The sequence below is a fragment of the Bison bison genome, unplaced genomic scaffold (genome assembly GCF_000754665.1).
Source record: "Bison bison bison isolate TAMUID 2011002044 unplaced genomic scaffold, Bison_UMD1.0 scf7180017864331, whole genome shotgun sequence".
NCBI lineage: Eukaryota > Metazoa > Chordata > Mammalia > Artiodactyla > Bovidae > Bison > Bison bison.
This window is the reverse complement of record NW_011494903.1, coordinates 10,497,484-10,512,863: the sequence shown is the minus strand read 5'-3', so window position 1 is coordinate 10,512,863 and position 15,380 is coordinate 10,497,484. Positions and strand designations below refer to the sequence as shown.

Here is a 15,380-nt window from a genome sequence, read left to right as displayed (position 1 = left end):
AGTTTATCTGTAACCCTCGCTTTCTCATTGTCCCAGTCATTCCTCTGTTTTGTTTTGTTTTTCTTCTTTTTCTCTCTTTAATCTTTTGGCCACGTCACAAGGCACAGGGGAGAATCTTAGTTCCCCGACCAGGGATCGAACCTACGCTGCCCTGCACTGGAAGCATGGAGTCCCAACCACTGGACCACCAGGGAAGTCCCCTCCAAATCATTCCTCTAAAAATAAAAATTTCAAGATACAAATGAACTTACCTACAAAACAGAAAACGACTCACAGACTTAGAGAACGAACTTATGAGTGCTGGGGAGCAGGATGGGAGAAGAAATAGGGAGTTTGGAAGGGACAGGTACACACTGCTGTATTTAAAATGGGTAACTGATGGACCTACTGTAAGACTGACTGTACAGCACAGGGAATTCTGCTCAATGTTACATGGCAGCCTGGATGGGAGGGAGTTTGGGCGAAAATGGATACACGTATATGTATGCCTGAGTCCCCTCAGTGTTCACCTGAAATTACCACAACGCTGTTAATCAGCTATACCCCAATACAAAATAAAAAGTTAAAAAAAAAAACTTTAAATAAAAACAAAAATTTCTGCAAGTTCACCTTGCTTGTGGATACCAACACTGGGCACAGGGCACACTGTAGGCATGAGACTGACAAGTATCTTTAGCTCTGTAGTTTGCAGTAAAGGCTAAGACAGAAGAAGGAAATAGACACAAAAACTCAAATGCAAATGTTAAAAAGTTGCAAGTGTGACAAGAAAGGCATTCTTGTCTGAGTAAGTGCTCTTTGAGACCTCCTCACTATTTACCCCCTCACTATTTACCCTGACTCTACTGAGTAGGTTCTACCCTCAAAAGCCAAAAGTTCTATGAAATAGAACCTCCTTCCTCTACATCCCCATTTGAACTCTCATCCCTAGACAACTGCATAAGCCTGACATTCCTTCCCAAACAGGCCTGCTTGAACATCCAACTTACAGAACACTCTGTTTTCCTCCATCAGCATTCAAAACTTGAAAACTGCAATTTCATTTGTTCAACTGTCCTTAGTCTCTATGAAACAAGTGTGCAAGGGAATAGCTCCGGGCTAACTAACACCTCCCTGCAGTTGTGTGCTCTTTAATCACAATAACGATTTTTAGCCATCCTTTCCCTGCCTCCCACCCAGCCAAATGCAACTGCAATAAGCAATCCTTCACAAATTTTAAATTACTTTTAACCCTTAGACATTCATAAATTAAGTTTTCGGCTTCTTTCCTTACACATAAAACATGCTATTTCTCTCCAATGCCACTTCCACTTCCCTTTCTATATGAGTTATCCATCCACAAAACTCTCATTCTTCTACTTATCAAATATGTATTGAGAGCTCACATATGCCAGACACTGCCGGGCATACAGTGATAAATAAAAATATGCTCTCACATAACCTTCAGGCTTGTGGGACAGGCAAACTCAAAAAATAAGTGTCAAGAAGGAGAAGAACATGGAGATTTGACTAGAAGGTTCCCCTTGCATGCAGCAGTCACGCCCGAACTGACATCTCAGGCAGAGGAGGAGCTAGCAGGCAGCTGAGAGGAGGGGCTTGAAGTAGAATGGTCTCCAGGTAGAACAAACCCCACGGCAAGAGGGGGCATAGAGGAACGCGAAGCAGGCCAGGTGAAAAGGTGCAGAGTGAAAAGACAGAAATGTGACATGAGGTCAGGCAGGTGGACGGGCTTGTTCTTTAGTCACTCTCCAAAGAGCAAATGAAGAGCGTTAGAGTGGACCATGGTGATCATTCACTCAGCCTATTTGCTGAGCACAGACACGCCAGGACTGTTCAAACACCCAGGGAACCAGGGATGAAGAAGAGAGACAAAATACCTACCCTCATGGAGTTAACACCCTCATGAGAGAGCACAGACGGTAAACAAGTAAAATATATAGTCTGTACTAAGGAGGAGAAGGAAGGAGAAAATGGGAGGTGAGATTCTAGACAGGAGGAGGGGAGCTAGGGACGAGGATGGGATTTTCCAGGTGAGAGTCCTGGAGTGGATTGCCATTTCCTCCCGACCTAGGAATCAAACCTGGGTCTCCCACATTGCAGGCAGACGCTTTACCGTCTGAGCCACCAGGGAAGCCCACTATTCAAGCAGAGTGAATGAAAGAAGGCCTCACTAGTGATGACATGTTAACAGAGGAGAGGGATATGGCCATAGCATGTGCAAAGGCCCCAAGGCAAAGGCCGGCTTCGTGTCCTGCAGGAATCTCACAGAGGCTAAAGTGAAGTGTCTAGGAGAAAAAGTTAGAGACGGTAGCAGGAAGGCCAGTCATACAGGGTCTTGTAGGTAACAACACTATCTTTTACCCTTGAGATGAGGTATATTCAAAAAGTTTTGCACAGAGGGGATTGTAATCTGACGTTTCTTTAAAACCAACCCCTCGAGATGATGTGCTGAACACAGACAGAGGGGTGGGGAAAGATGTACCAGTTGGGAGGCTATGGTTGTAATTTAAGGTAAAGATAATCATGGTCCAGACCAAGTTGGTTTAACAGTGAAGCTGGTGCAAAGTAGTCATGTTTGAGACAAACTTTTAAGGTAAAATCAACAAGCTATGCTAATGGGTAGGAGGTGTTAGCATGAGACAGAGAAGAGTTAAGCACAACTCCAAGGTTTCAACCTGCGCAACTAGAACAGAATGGTCCTTACTGATATGGAAAACACCAAGGTTTGGGGGTAGAAATCAGTTTTGTTTTGGCCATGATAGGTTTGAGCTGCCTGACAGAAATTGATCTAGAGATCTCTGTGGATCTATATAACCAAGTACATCTACAGATATGTAGACATATGAGTTTGAAGTTAGGGGGACAAGTAAGGGCTCAAGACATGAAACAGGAAGTAATGTATAGGCACACTCAGACTCATGGAGAGGAAGTCAACGGAAAAGAGAAGAGGCCTGAGAATGGGGGCACTCCAATATTGAGAGGTTGGGGAAGTGAAGAGGAACAACCAAAATGGACTAAAGATGAATGGCCACTGTGGACACAATAGATGTATTGTGAAGATGCCACAGGCCGCAGCAGGTAACCTGGCCTGTGTGGAGAAAGAGCTGATTCAGGAAAGTCAGTGTAGGAAGCCATAACCCGTAATGCAGTCCAATAGGCCTGAAACCTGAGACAACATCCCCCATGGGAGAGTACAAAAATGCCCACAGGAATGGCGAGGCCAGCTTTTCCAATAGTAACACACATCTCAGGGAGAAATCTGAACCGGCTGCCTTGCCTACTGCTTTGGATAAGCACAACCCTAAGATTCCTATCCTTTGCAATGTGCAGTAAGTGCCACCGCCTCTAACCGGATCTCTTTGTCAATCATATTCCTATAACTCTGAGTCAGCTGTGCAGAAACTACTGCCATGGTCCAGGTGATGGCAGAAGATCTGGGTGATGAATTGAGGTGGCTACTCCAGCAGTAACATGGTCAAAACTTGTGAATAGTCTATGCTGGAGGGAATGGAGGAAGCAAAGATGATTCCCAGGCTGCTGACTTGCCACACTGGATGGGTGATGGTGCCCTTCAATTACTCAAGAAATAACTGGAAGAGGACCCAGATTTCAAGTTCAGCCTTGGATACACGGAGATGATGAGCAGGCAGCTGACACTGAAGCTCAGAAATGAGATGGGATTGAAGAAATCCATTCAGAAGTCTGCCTACAGCAGGAAACTGTTATATTTACAAAGAATGCCTATAAGAGTAAGAAGAGGAAATGCCTAGGAGTGAGCTTTGTGCATCCTGGAATATTCACCAGCTCTACAGAATAGGATGAGCCTGCAAAGGAAGCTGAGAGAGTAGCTCAAGAGCCGAGAGGAAAACCAGGAATGTAAAGCATCACAGCATTTAAAGTACAGATTTTAAAATCTATATTTCACTTATTTTAGATAATCTTTGTTTTGCCAGCAGATCTGTTGGTCCTGCTGATTTCTACCAAAGTCTTCTGTGAATACAGTTCAAAAAACCCTCCATATCAGAATTTTGTCATCTGTTAACATCTTTCTAATAAGGTATCCCCAAATTCTCTAATTTCAAGGAAGCAAGGCCAATGATAAACATATTTCGGATCAAATTAGTTACGGCACTGAAGTCACTTTGGAAAGAACACAAAACTGAGTCTCCAGCATAGTCGTGCTTTCACCTTTATCCAGACCTGGGCAGGGCTCATGCCTTTCTGAGTCCTGGTTTCAATATCTGTTCAGTGTTGGGGTTGGGACATGTGTGCAGTGCCAAGAAGGGAAGCAATACATACCCTCCTCCTCCACAAAATTCTGGAGTTCACTATTGATTGGTGGGAATACAGGGGTAAACTGGAGAAGGCAATGGCACCCCATTCCAGTACTCTTGCCTGGAAAATCCCATGGATGGAGGAGCCAGGTAGGCTGCACTCCATGGGGTCGCTAAGAGTTGGACACGACTGAGCGACTTCACTTTCACTCTTCACTTTCATGCATTGGAGAAGGAAATGGCAACCCATTCCAGTTTTCTTGCCTGGAGAATCCCAGGGACGGTGGAGACTGGTGGGCTGCCGTCTATGGGGTCGCACAGAGTCGGACACAACTGAAGCGACTTAGCAGCAGCAGCAGTATAGGGGTAAATGTGTATATTGAAGTCACATATTTTCAGCAGTGGCCTCTATATGCCCATAAAATGAATGACTGCTTCAAGCCATTTGCTTTAATCTGGCCATTTCTCAGACCAACCAGATACTCTGACAGCTATGAAGTCTATTCCCTAATGGCAGATACAGAACCGAGCATTTATTGATTCCTGGATGCAGAGAAAGACACTAGATACTAGTTTATTTCTGGTAAATGCTCATATGTTCTTAAGAATTTAATATTAATTCAAAAGGAATTTCTTGTCAATCCAAAAGCAGTTAATTGTAAGTGGTCATTAAACTGCTAATTTTAAACTAATTTTAAAAGTAAGAGTACTCCTGATTTCCCACAAAATGATACATGGGGCTTAGTAGAAACATAATAAATATTCATTCAATGAATGAATGAAAGGACCATATTTTGTTGGGTTTAGAAATTCTGCTGAAAAATTACATCTAAACATAGTCAAATAATCATATTCTCCCTAAATTCAATATCTGTGTCTCTCACATAAACTATTTCCAGGGTTCAGAGTTGCAAAGATAATATCAAATTCTATTCAAAGCAAAACATGCACAGAACGTGTAGAGATGCAAAGTATGAAAGACTTATTATTTACCTCAAGCATAATGAAGAATGTCTGTACTCACAAGATGTCTTATGGTGTCTATTATTTTCTTTGCCCAGTAAGGTATTTGCTTTCTCAATGCCCAGTCCTAGAGGGACTTCTCAAAGGTTATTCCTTGTGCCGGGAGATCATCATCACTGACTTCTAGGCAGGTTTTGTTCTCCATTCCAGTTTTATTATTGATTGGTTTCACAGAGTAAAAACCGTACGCAGCAAATAAAAAAACTCGATAAAGTTTTATAAAACGAAACAAAAGTGAGAGGAATGGGAACCATTTCACTTTGTTCATAAATCAAACGTTTTCTCTCAATGTCCCTTTCAACTCCACACGGTCCAGCCAAACTAGGCTTCTGATCTTTCATGCTGTGCCCTTGTTTCAGCAGTCCTGATGCACGTAATGTCTTTGCAAAGAAACTTCTTCCCATTAATTTCCAATGGCCAAATCCTACTCATCCTTAAAGGCTCAAACATCATAATAACCATGAAGCCTTCTAGAAACTCCACAGCCAAAAGAAATCTTACTTAACCTAAACAGCACACTTTCCTTGTATAATATTTAACGTAGTTCTCCCTTGTATTTATAGCTACTTATTTATACTTTTTATAGTGTACATGTATCTGTATACACACACACCTTCAACTATACATATATATATAGACACACACACATATACATATGTGTATATATACAGAAAGAGAGAATTTGTAATTGTTAACTTGCATTTTTAATTTCTTCTAGTAGTTTTTAAACTTCTTATGGACAGACTACTACTACTACTACTAAGTCACTTCAGTCGTGTCCGACTCTGTGCGACCCCATAGACGGCAGCCCACCAGGCTCCCCTGTCCCTGGGATTCTCCAGGCATCATGTAATATCTGCTCCCCTCATGAAGCCTAACTCAGTGTCTTGCACCAAGTAGGCAATCACTAAATAAAGGAGTATAAAATGAGCTCTCATCATATATTGTTTTTGCATACAGTTTACATAATGAAACAAAACCATATGATACGCTAAAGTCACCAAGAACTAAGTCACCAATTACATAAGTATATATCTGGCTCTTCGAATCTTCACTTTCTATTACACAGCAAACTTGTTGGAGGAAATGGTTTTACACAAACTCACAGTTAAGTGTCCTTCGTGATGATCTGGAAAATGAATGAATAAGTACTCCGTTGCTACCAGCTGCATTATGGAGTCACCAAGGAATTCCATCCTCTGATTGTGGCCTCTGGGGGGAAAAAACATCAATGTAAAGAGATCAATAAGCATTTGTAGATTCAAAAAAATAAAAATAAAAAATTTTAAGATATGATTTTAAAAAGCAATGTGTTCATCTTGCTTAAAGCACAAAACTAAACACAACTCCCCAAAGCCCCTCAACTGAGAAGAGATCTGAGTCAATATAGGTTCAGTTTCAAAGGAGAGTAAAGTGAGTACTACCTAAGGATTAAACAACTGCTGAAAGAAAGACTGGTAAATAGTACCTGGGCAGAAGCTGGGGAGAATCAATAGAAAAATAAAACACAGTTGAATCCTTGAACAACCTGGGGGTTAGGGGCAGCGACCCCCCAGGCAGTCAAAAATCCAGTTTAACTTTACAGTCAGTCCTCTGTACCATGGTTTGCACCTGCAGATTCAACCAAATGACACCATGCAGCACTGTAGCACGTACTTACTGAAAAATATCCACGTGTAAGTGGACCCATGTGGTTCAGACCTACGTGATTTAAGGGTCAACTGTATAGTACAGACAACAACCTTGCACAATCTTTACACAGACAAAATACAGCAAAAAGATCCAAGAATTTTCTATGCTAAATCTTTACCTTTTCATTGAAAAATAGACTCCAGTTTTCAAATCTGAATTCCAGGATAAGGACTAAAAAAATCTATGACAAGATTCTTTGGTTTTTTCAGTGTAAAGACAACTGTGAATATCTAATTTGGGGAAGAAAACCTGATGAGTGTGTGTTAGTTGCTCAGTTGTGTCCTACTCTTTGTGACCCTGTGGACTGTAGCCCGCCAGGTTCCTCTGTCTACAGGATTCTCTAGGCAAGAATACTGGAGTGGACTGTGGGGGAAGAAACCCAAAAACTGAATTAAAAAACATGTAAAAAAAAAAAAAAAGTTTTGGTCATTTTATCAGTTATTTCATTAGGTCATGTTCAAATCACTCACTCACAGCAGGGACTGGAGGGCCAAATTCACGCTATGGCCTGTTTCAGTAAATCAGGTTTAATTGGGACACAGCATGTTCATTTATTTATACTTTTCCTGTGGCTGCTTTTATGTTACTTTTGTGTTACTTATGAATCATCATGACTGTGACCACCTGGCCTATCTCTTCATAGGAAAAATTTTTACTTCCTTCACACTTATAATTTATAAAGAAATAAGATTCATGGCAATGAGACCAAAAATACTGGATTACAGCACATGCCCTGGTCTACACCAGTGTCTGGCTGCTCATCCATCTGAAGATGTGACTTCCCTGGAAATATGTTTGAAAACCCAATTCCTTGAAAGGGCACACAGCAAAAGTTTGGGACTGTGTGTCCAAATAGTCATGTTACAACTACAAGAGTATTTCTAACTCACAGGGTCAGATGGTTAAATCCCACAGTTCTCAATGTGAATGCTCTTGCCAAAAGTCGAACATGTGTAAAAATTACTCCAATTGCATCTTCAAATTCAGTAAGTTTCTGTAGAACTGGAGAAGTCTCAATAAGTTGTCGATCAGTATTTGGCTCTTGAAGCTACAAGAAGGAACAAATAAATATCACAGGCAGTTTTTAGTTACAAATGTAATTATCAATTCTAAGTGTTTTGTAAACTTCTCGTTCCCACAGGCAGAAATTTCTGAAATGCCAATAAAACATGAAAGCTTCTTTCTCATCCCTTAGAATGGCAAACAAACCTAATATTTAAAGAAGGCTCAAATAATATTTTCCAACCTTCTATCAGATTTCAAGGCCAAATACTATACACAGATAGTTCAAAATCCTAAGTATTATACTAGCTCTCCAAGGAAGAGGCAAGCTGAAGAACCACTCTTAGGGAATCTATCTATCTGGTAACTCAGCAGTTCTCAAACTTTCTCAATTATCCTCAATTATCTATCTATCTGGTAACTCAGCAGTTCTCAAACTTTCAGTTCAGTTCAGTCGCTCAGTCGTGTCCGACTCTTTGTGACCCCATGAATTGCAGCACGCCAGGCCTCCCTGTCCATCACCATCTCCCGGAGTTCACTCAAACTCACGTCCATCAAGTCGGTGATGCCATCCAGCGATCTCATCCTCTGCCGTCCCCTTCTCCTCCTGCCCCCAATCCCTCCCAGTATCAGAGTCTTTTCCAATGAGTCCTCTTCGCATGAGGTGGCCAAAGTACTGGAGTTTCAGCTTTAGCATCATTCCTTCCAAAGAACACCCAGGGCTGATCTCCTTTAGGATGGACTCAAACTTTAGCACTCATCAAACTCTTGCAGTACTTGTTAAAAGCAGATGGCAAGGCCCTGCACCCAGAGTTTCTCACTCAGTATGACTGGAATAAGGACTAGGAATCTGCCTTTCTGGTAATTCCCAGGTAACACAGATGCTGCAGGTATGGGGATCAGCTTTTGAGAATCACTGCGTTGAATAACTTGACCACTGTGTATCTTTCAAGGGGCTAATCTATTTTGGTAAATGATCATCATTAAACTGAATTCAGCTTACACTGGAGATTATTATATTAATACCACTAGGCAGCTGCTCCACGTAACAATGAGCCTTTAACCACTGCTGTTAAGTCTCTTCAGTCGTGTCCGACTCTGTGCGACCCCATAGATGGCAGCCCACCAGGCTCCCCCATCCCTGGGATTCTCCAGGCAAGAACACTAGAGTGGGTTGCCATTTCCTTCTCCAATGCATGAAAGCGAAAAGTGAAAGTGAAGTCGCTCAGTCGTGTCCGACTCTTAGCGACCCCAAGGACTGCAGCCTACCAGGCTCCTCCATCTGTGGGATTTTCCAGGCAAGAGTACTAGAGTACTTTAACCACTAGCAGAGAGCAAGTATAAAACATCTGAAATGAATATTTTAAGGAACTTTGGGCTAGTTCATATTCATAAAATACTTTGAATTAATGTCACTTGTTACTGTGAAGCCTCTCATAAGAGAGTTCAGCCACTAGTGATGATGATTATATATATAATATATATACAAAAATGTATATGTGTGAGTATACATTTACATGTATATATTTATATATGTCTCCAAGGTAAAAGGGTAATAAAAGCAAAGAAGAGTGAGAATTTTTGAAACAACTGGGGGAAAGAGTGTCACCATATATAGATCTTTTAAATTCTAAAATCTTGAATAAAGTCATTATACTCTACTAAAATTTTAATTTACAATGTTTTATGCAACTAAAGTCAAATCTCTGAATTTCTAAGATACAAATTAGGTTACAATTTAGCAATGTTAATTTAGTATTTGTTCTACTTTGTAATAAGCCCAAACCTGCTTTCGTATTACTTTCCCTATAATAGCAGGCATGTAGACACACTGGAGACAACACACTCTGTCTTGAGTATCACTATTCTGGGGAAGAGAGGGGACCAAACCACAGCCAGTCAAGTAGCTCTTCCTGCCTTTCGAGCGATGGCAACTCCCAGTGCTTCGCCCACCTCACCCCAGACCACAAAAACACAATGCATGGCCTCGTTTTAGTATTTGTTCCAAAGTTCTCCAGTCTGATACCCCAGCTTAAAGTCATAATGCCACCGAAGGGAATCAAAGGATAAAAGCAGAAGGGGACAAAAGGCAAAATGAAGCATCGTGAGTACCTGGAGTTACAAAGCTCACTGCAGACAGGAAGGTCACACTTACCTGGAGTGGGTGGAGAGGATAATTGAGCCAGACTTCGCGCAGGTCCTGGAAAATGGAGTGATGCCTTTAATGCTCGAGGGAGTCATTTAACACACTCTAGAGTACTAAATAAAATGCCATTATGTGAAATACTGAACTATTTCAGATGCTGACTCCACTTACTGCAAATTCGATAGTGCTGGCAAATGAATTTTTTAAAAGTGTTTTCACCACTCCAACTGCCTGTAGTGACTCTAATTAGCCTATTAAGCTGAGGAGGAAAAGAGCCACCCCCGCCCCCAGGAGTCAACAACACCTTTTAAAACTAAGTTACACATTCGCTTAACCTAATACAGTGGATTAAGCTGCTGTTTTAATTATATGTTTTAGTTTACCATTCCCCAGAAATGTTCATCACCTGTGCCTTTTGGAATTAAAACTCATCTCGAATGGTCCTTTACTTGGGCACTAATTCATTATCATTGAGTAACTTTAACATGGGAGTGGAAAACACCCATATCTAGTTCCTAAACTCTTAGATTTGTGAGATCACACTTTTACTGAGGGTCACTACAAATGTATACTTGAAATAAGAGAATAAATAAAAGCATTAATTTTGTAGAAAATCCTAATACACTATTTTATCCACTGAGTTAAATCCAGAGGCATTTATAATAGACCTTCCTCAGGATTAAAGTGTTTTTCCTTCAGTTTTAGACTCTAGGGAGCCTCTAACTGAATCTCCTTTCAGGCCTTGACAACTGGTTTTTGAGATAAATGACAAAATTTTTTAAGAAAAAAAAAAATTTTTTTTTAATTTTTGAAGAGGAAAAGTATAGTAAAATGTATTATGATGTGATACAGATGATGACAAAGGGAAATAAAAATACCTGATAATTTTGTACATCTTGCATATTAAAATATGTCTAGGTTTTGTTTTTGGTATTTTATTTTTGCAAATTTTTTTTTTAAGTTTAAATATCAAACTGTTCTTTTAAAGCTTTTAAAGAACTTCTCTTAACCAATTCAATAACCTTTCCCTGGAATTCTGTGTAGCATAAATTACACTGAATGTCACTCCCTTCCTGTGACTTTCTCAAGTTCTCTCACTGCTTTTCTCCCCCTGCTATACCTGAAATGGACATGCACTCAACTTCCACCAAGAGCCTGACCTACCCACTACCTGTTCCTCTGGAGTGCCCGCCGCCCCCACTGCTTTAGCTGCTGCCTGTTTAAATCATCTGCTCACCTCTGCTGCAGTTCTGACCTCTCATCCAAGCTACACATCTGTAACTCTAAGCGCCTTAATTGGCGTCTTTTACCTCATATCCAAATGACCAAATCATCACTTTTTACCTTCAACTAGGGATCATGGTGTTAGGAAAAGCTGTAGGCTGAGGAGACAGGCTGCCTGATTCAACCCTGATTCCCTGTTGGCCAGTTTCTTCACCTCCCTTAAGCCAACCTTTCCTCAAGCGGTCGACAAAGATAATCACAGTACCTACTTCAGAGTGTTCTCTGATGCCTCGATGAGCAATGTACTCAAAGCACTGAACCCAGTGCGGCACACAGGAAATGCCAATATTAACAACAAGTACATCAACAATGATGATAAACAAGTATCTCTTCGGACCAACTCCAATCTCCAAAGCAGAAGATTCTCAAGGACTTCGAGATTCATCTTTCTCCTTTCTCCTATGTCTTTTTCACTCAAAAACACTGATTTCTCCTTTGATGTCTGCTGCCACCCATGTTGTTGTAATAGCTTTAAAACCTCACAACTAGCCGGTTTCAATGGCATCCATTTCCCTGACTGCACCCTGCACTGAGATACAGCTCTGCCGCACCCTCGTGTCAGAGAAACAGAACACACCTTGCTGGGTTCCCAGCTCTGCTTTGTTAGCCCAGGGACCTTGGAGAAAGCCTCTACCTCCAGTTTGCTCTTCTGGAAAATGTTCATCAACTGTTGGGACATTAGTTCATGCAGCATGTTTTTACTGAACATCTGTTAGGTATCAGCTAAGTAAGACATTGAATAAGACACTAGCTCTGTCCTCAAAGGAGCCTACTGGGGAAGAATAAGGGTTCAGTTCAGTTCAGTCGCTCAGTCGTGTCCGACTTTTGTGACCCCATGAATTGCAGCATGCCAGGCCTCCCTGTCCATCACCAACTCCTGGAGTTCACTCAAACTCACGTCCATCGAGTCAGTGATGCCATCCAGCCATCTCATCCTCTGTTGTCCCCTTCTCCTCCTGCCCCCAATCCCTCCCAGCATCAGAGTCTTTTCCAGTAAGTCAACTCTTCGCATGAGGTGGCCAAAGTACTGGAGTGTCAGCTTTAGCATCATTCCTTCCAAAGAACACCCAAGGCTGATCTCCTTCAGAATGGACTGGTTGGATCTCCTTGCAGTCCAAGAGACTCTCAAGAGTCTTCTCCAACACCACACTTCAAAAGCATCAATTCTTTGGCGCTCAGCTTTCTTCACAGTCCAACTCACACATCCATACATGACCACAGGGAAAACCATAGCCTTGATTAGACAGATCTTTGTTGGCAAAGTAATGTCTCTGCTTTTAAATATGCTAACAAGGTTGGTCATAACTTTCCTTCCAAGGAGTAAGCGTCTTTTAATTTCATGGCTGCAATCACCATTGCAGTGATTTTGGAGCCCAAAAAAATAAAGTCTGACTCTGTTTCCACTGTTCCTCCATCTATTTGCCATGAAGTGATGGGACCAGATGCCATGATCTTCGTTTTCTGAATATTGAGCTTTAAGCCAACTTTTTCACTCTCCTCTTTCACTTTCATCAAGAGGCTTTTTACCTTCTGCCATAAGGGTGGTGTAAATGAGTACAATTTAATAAACTATAACAAGTTCTATAATGGTGATGTATATGTTCCGAGTGCTGAGAAGACTCTGCCTGGGGTATCAGATCAAGTTTCCAAGAGGAGGGGACTCTTCAGCTAAATTCTGAAGAACACGAGGAATTCCGTACAGCAGAGGGAAATGATCAAAAGCAGGGCATGGTACATACTCAAATAAAAGGTCTCAAAGTGCACACACACAAAAGCGTAGTTCTTAATAAGCAGAACACCGAGAATTTTAGGGCAGCAAAAAACATGACACCATAATAATGGCTATCCGTCATTATATATATACATGTCTGAACCCGCAGCATGTACAAAACCAGAGTAAACCCTCAGGTAAACTACGGACTTGGGGTGATTATGATGTGTCAGTGTAGATTCATCTATTGTACCAAATGTATCACTCTGGTTGGGGCTGTTGATAGTGGAGCAGGCGGGGCATGTGTGCGTGGAGGGAATATATGGGAAATTTCAGGACCTTCCTCTCAATTTTTCCATAAATCTAAAAAAACTTTTTAATTTAAAAAATTTTAAAAAGTGATTTCTAGAATGGCACAAAGAGGGAGTGGAAAGAAAGGAGACTGAAAAAGTAGGTGGGAGTCAGATTATGGGAACTATGAAATGCTCTGTTGTGTAATACAGGCTTTGGCAGGCAATAAAGAAACCAAAGATTTTAAGCTGCAAAGACCCTAATCGAATCTGTGCATGAAAAAGAAGACAACGCTGCATGAATGATGGACTAGAGCAGTGGGGAACGACAACAGTTTAATTATTTCAGGTGAGAGACGAGGAGGACAAATGTTGAAGCAGCAGGATGGCCGAGACTAGGGGCCGAACTGCCAGGGGTCTGTGACTGAATGAAGACGGGGAGAAAAAGCTTAAGGACAAAAGAAGAGCCTGAGGTTTCTGGTTTACATCATAAACTGAGAGAAGTGTATCTGGGGGCTTAGGTGACAAATTCAAACACTAAACCTGTTGCGATGAGGTGTCTGTGGAACACCCACATGAAGCTGCCTGAAACCAGTCTGAAAAGACACTTTTTCCAGTTTCAGGAGCTCTGAAGAAAGGCCACGGTCAGAGAAACTGGAACCCACATGCAAAGACCAAAGAGGGTGTGCGAGGGGCAGTGGAAGACTAGGAAAGTTTATATAGGGATCGCTGTCTTTCTAAGAGGGTCATTGGATAGCTGAATGGAAACAACAGCTCTGAATGTACCAAGTACATTGGGTCACACAGACCTGAAAACACAGAACTGGCAGAATCTGCCTGGGGCTGAAAGAGTAAAAAGCAGTCCAGGCTGATAAAGAAAGATGACACAGAGAAAGCCAGCTTCCAAATCAACAGGACACCGTGCTTCCTCAAGGTCTTACAGAATCGGGAAAACCGTGGACGACCCGCTCTCGGAGGGGGACCGCTTTCCCACCAGGGCTGCCCTCTGACCTGCTTTGCTTTGCTGTGTCTGAGCCCTGTTCAATTTCACAAAAGAAAAGACACACTAAAACTAAGCTGAATGTCAGCTGTCCCACTGATAAGATAATGTTCAGACTCTGCTTTTTCATTTGGTCATTTATTCAATTCATTCCTTTAACAAATATTTATTAAACACTGCCCCTGCCAGCACTGAACCTGGTACTAGAAATGTAAGATAAGCCTGCTAAGTAGACAAGTGGGAGAGAAGCAGTTTAAAGAGAGAAAAGAATCTAAACAAAACTGAGGCTGTTAAGAACACCAGGTGAAAGCTGCGTATACATCAGGAAGGAACAGAGTGGATGGGGGATAGGGGCAGGAGTAGCTGGAGATGGGACAGGCCGAAGGGAGGAGGGGCTCACAGAGGCAAGACTGGAAGAGGAAATAAGGTAACGAGGTTGCTGAAATCGCCCACGAAAGATAAAAGGCCAGAACAAAGTTATTTTAAGATTTGAGAAAAAGACTTAAAATACATCTGTTACAGTTATAAATCAACATGCAGACTTGTTTATAGGTTGTAAGACAAAATGGGGGACATGGAACACTGGTGGATAATGTTCCCGTCAGGAGGAAATTCACACATATAAAATCATCACCTATCTCTATAAAAACAGGTAAAAGAAAATCAAATCCTCAGATATGAACATCATCCAGGTCCCATTTTTCAAAACCATTGATTCTTTTTTTTTTTCAAACTATCCTAAGGAATACAGTAATAACATCTGACAGCCACTTAAGTTGAAGGTTTCACAAAGGCTTAAAACACTGGCTTGCCATGTTCTTTATTGCTCCGTGAGGGCTATTTCATTCAATTAAAATGACATTTCAATTTGGAATACAGAGTTGCCTCTCTCTTTAAATGTTAAATTGACTTGTTTTGGTACAAAAAGAATCTAGTATGCTCTATTACATGCAGGATTAAA

At 41.4% G+C, this 15,380-nt stretch overlaps 1 protein-coding gene across 1 annotated transcript in view; it reads right to left on the bottom strand.

Moving 5' to 3' along the window:
* The window catches only part of DROSHA (drosha, ribonuclease type III), a 123,330-nt gene that overhangs the window by 13,612 nt on the left and 94,338 nt on the right, over positions 1-15,380 (bottom strand). Inside the window, exons 27-29 of the mRNA XM_010853841.1 lie at positions 10,144-10,188; positions 7,877-8,034; positions 6,401-6,506 (exon numbers count right to left, since the gene is read on the bottom strand). Of these exons, the coding sequence (XP_010852143.1) occupies positions 6,401-6,506; positions 7,877-8,034; positions 10,144-10,188 (309 nt within the window). The remainder of the gene's footprint in view (positions 1-6,400; positions 6,507-7,876; positions 8,035-10,143; positions 10,189-15,380) is intronic.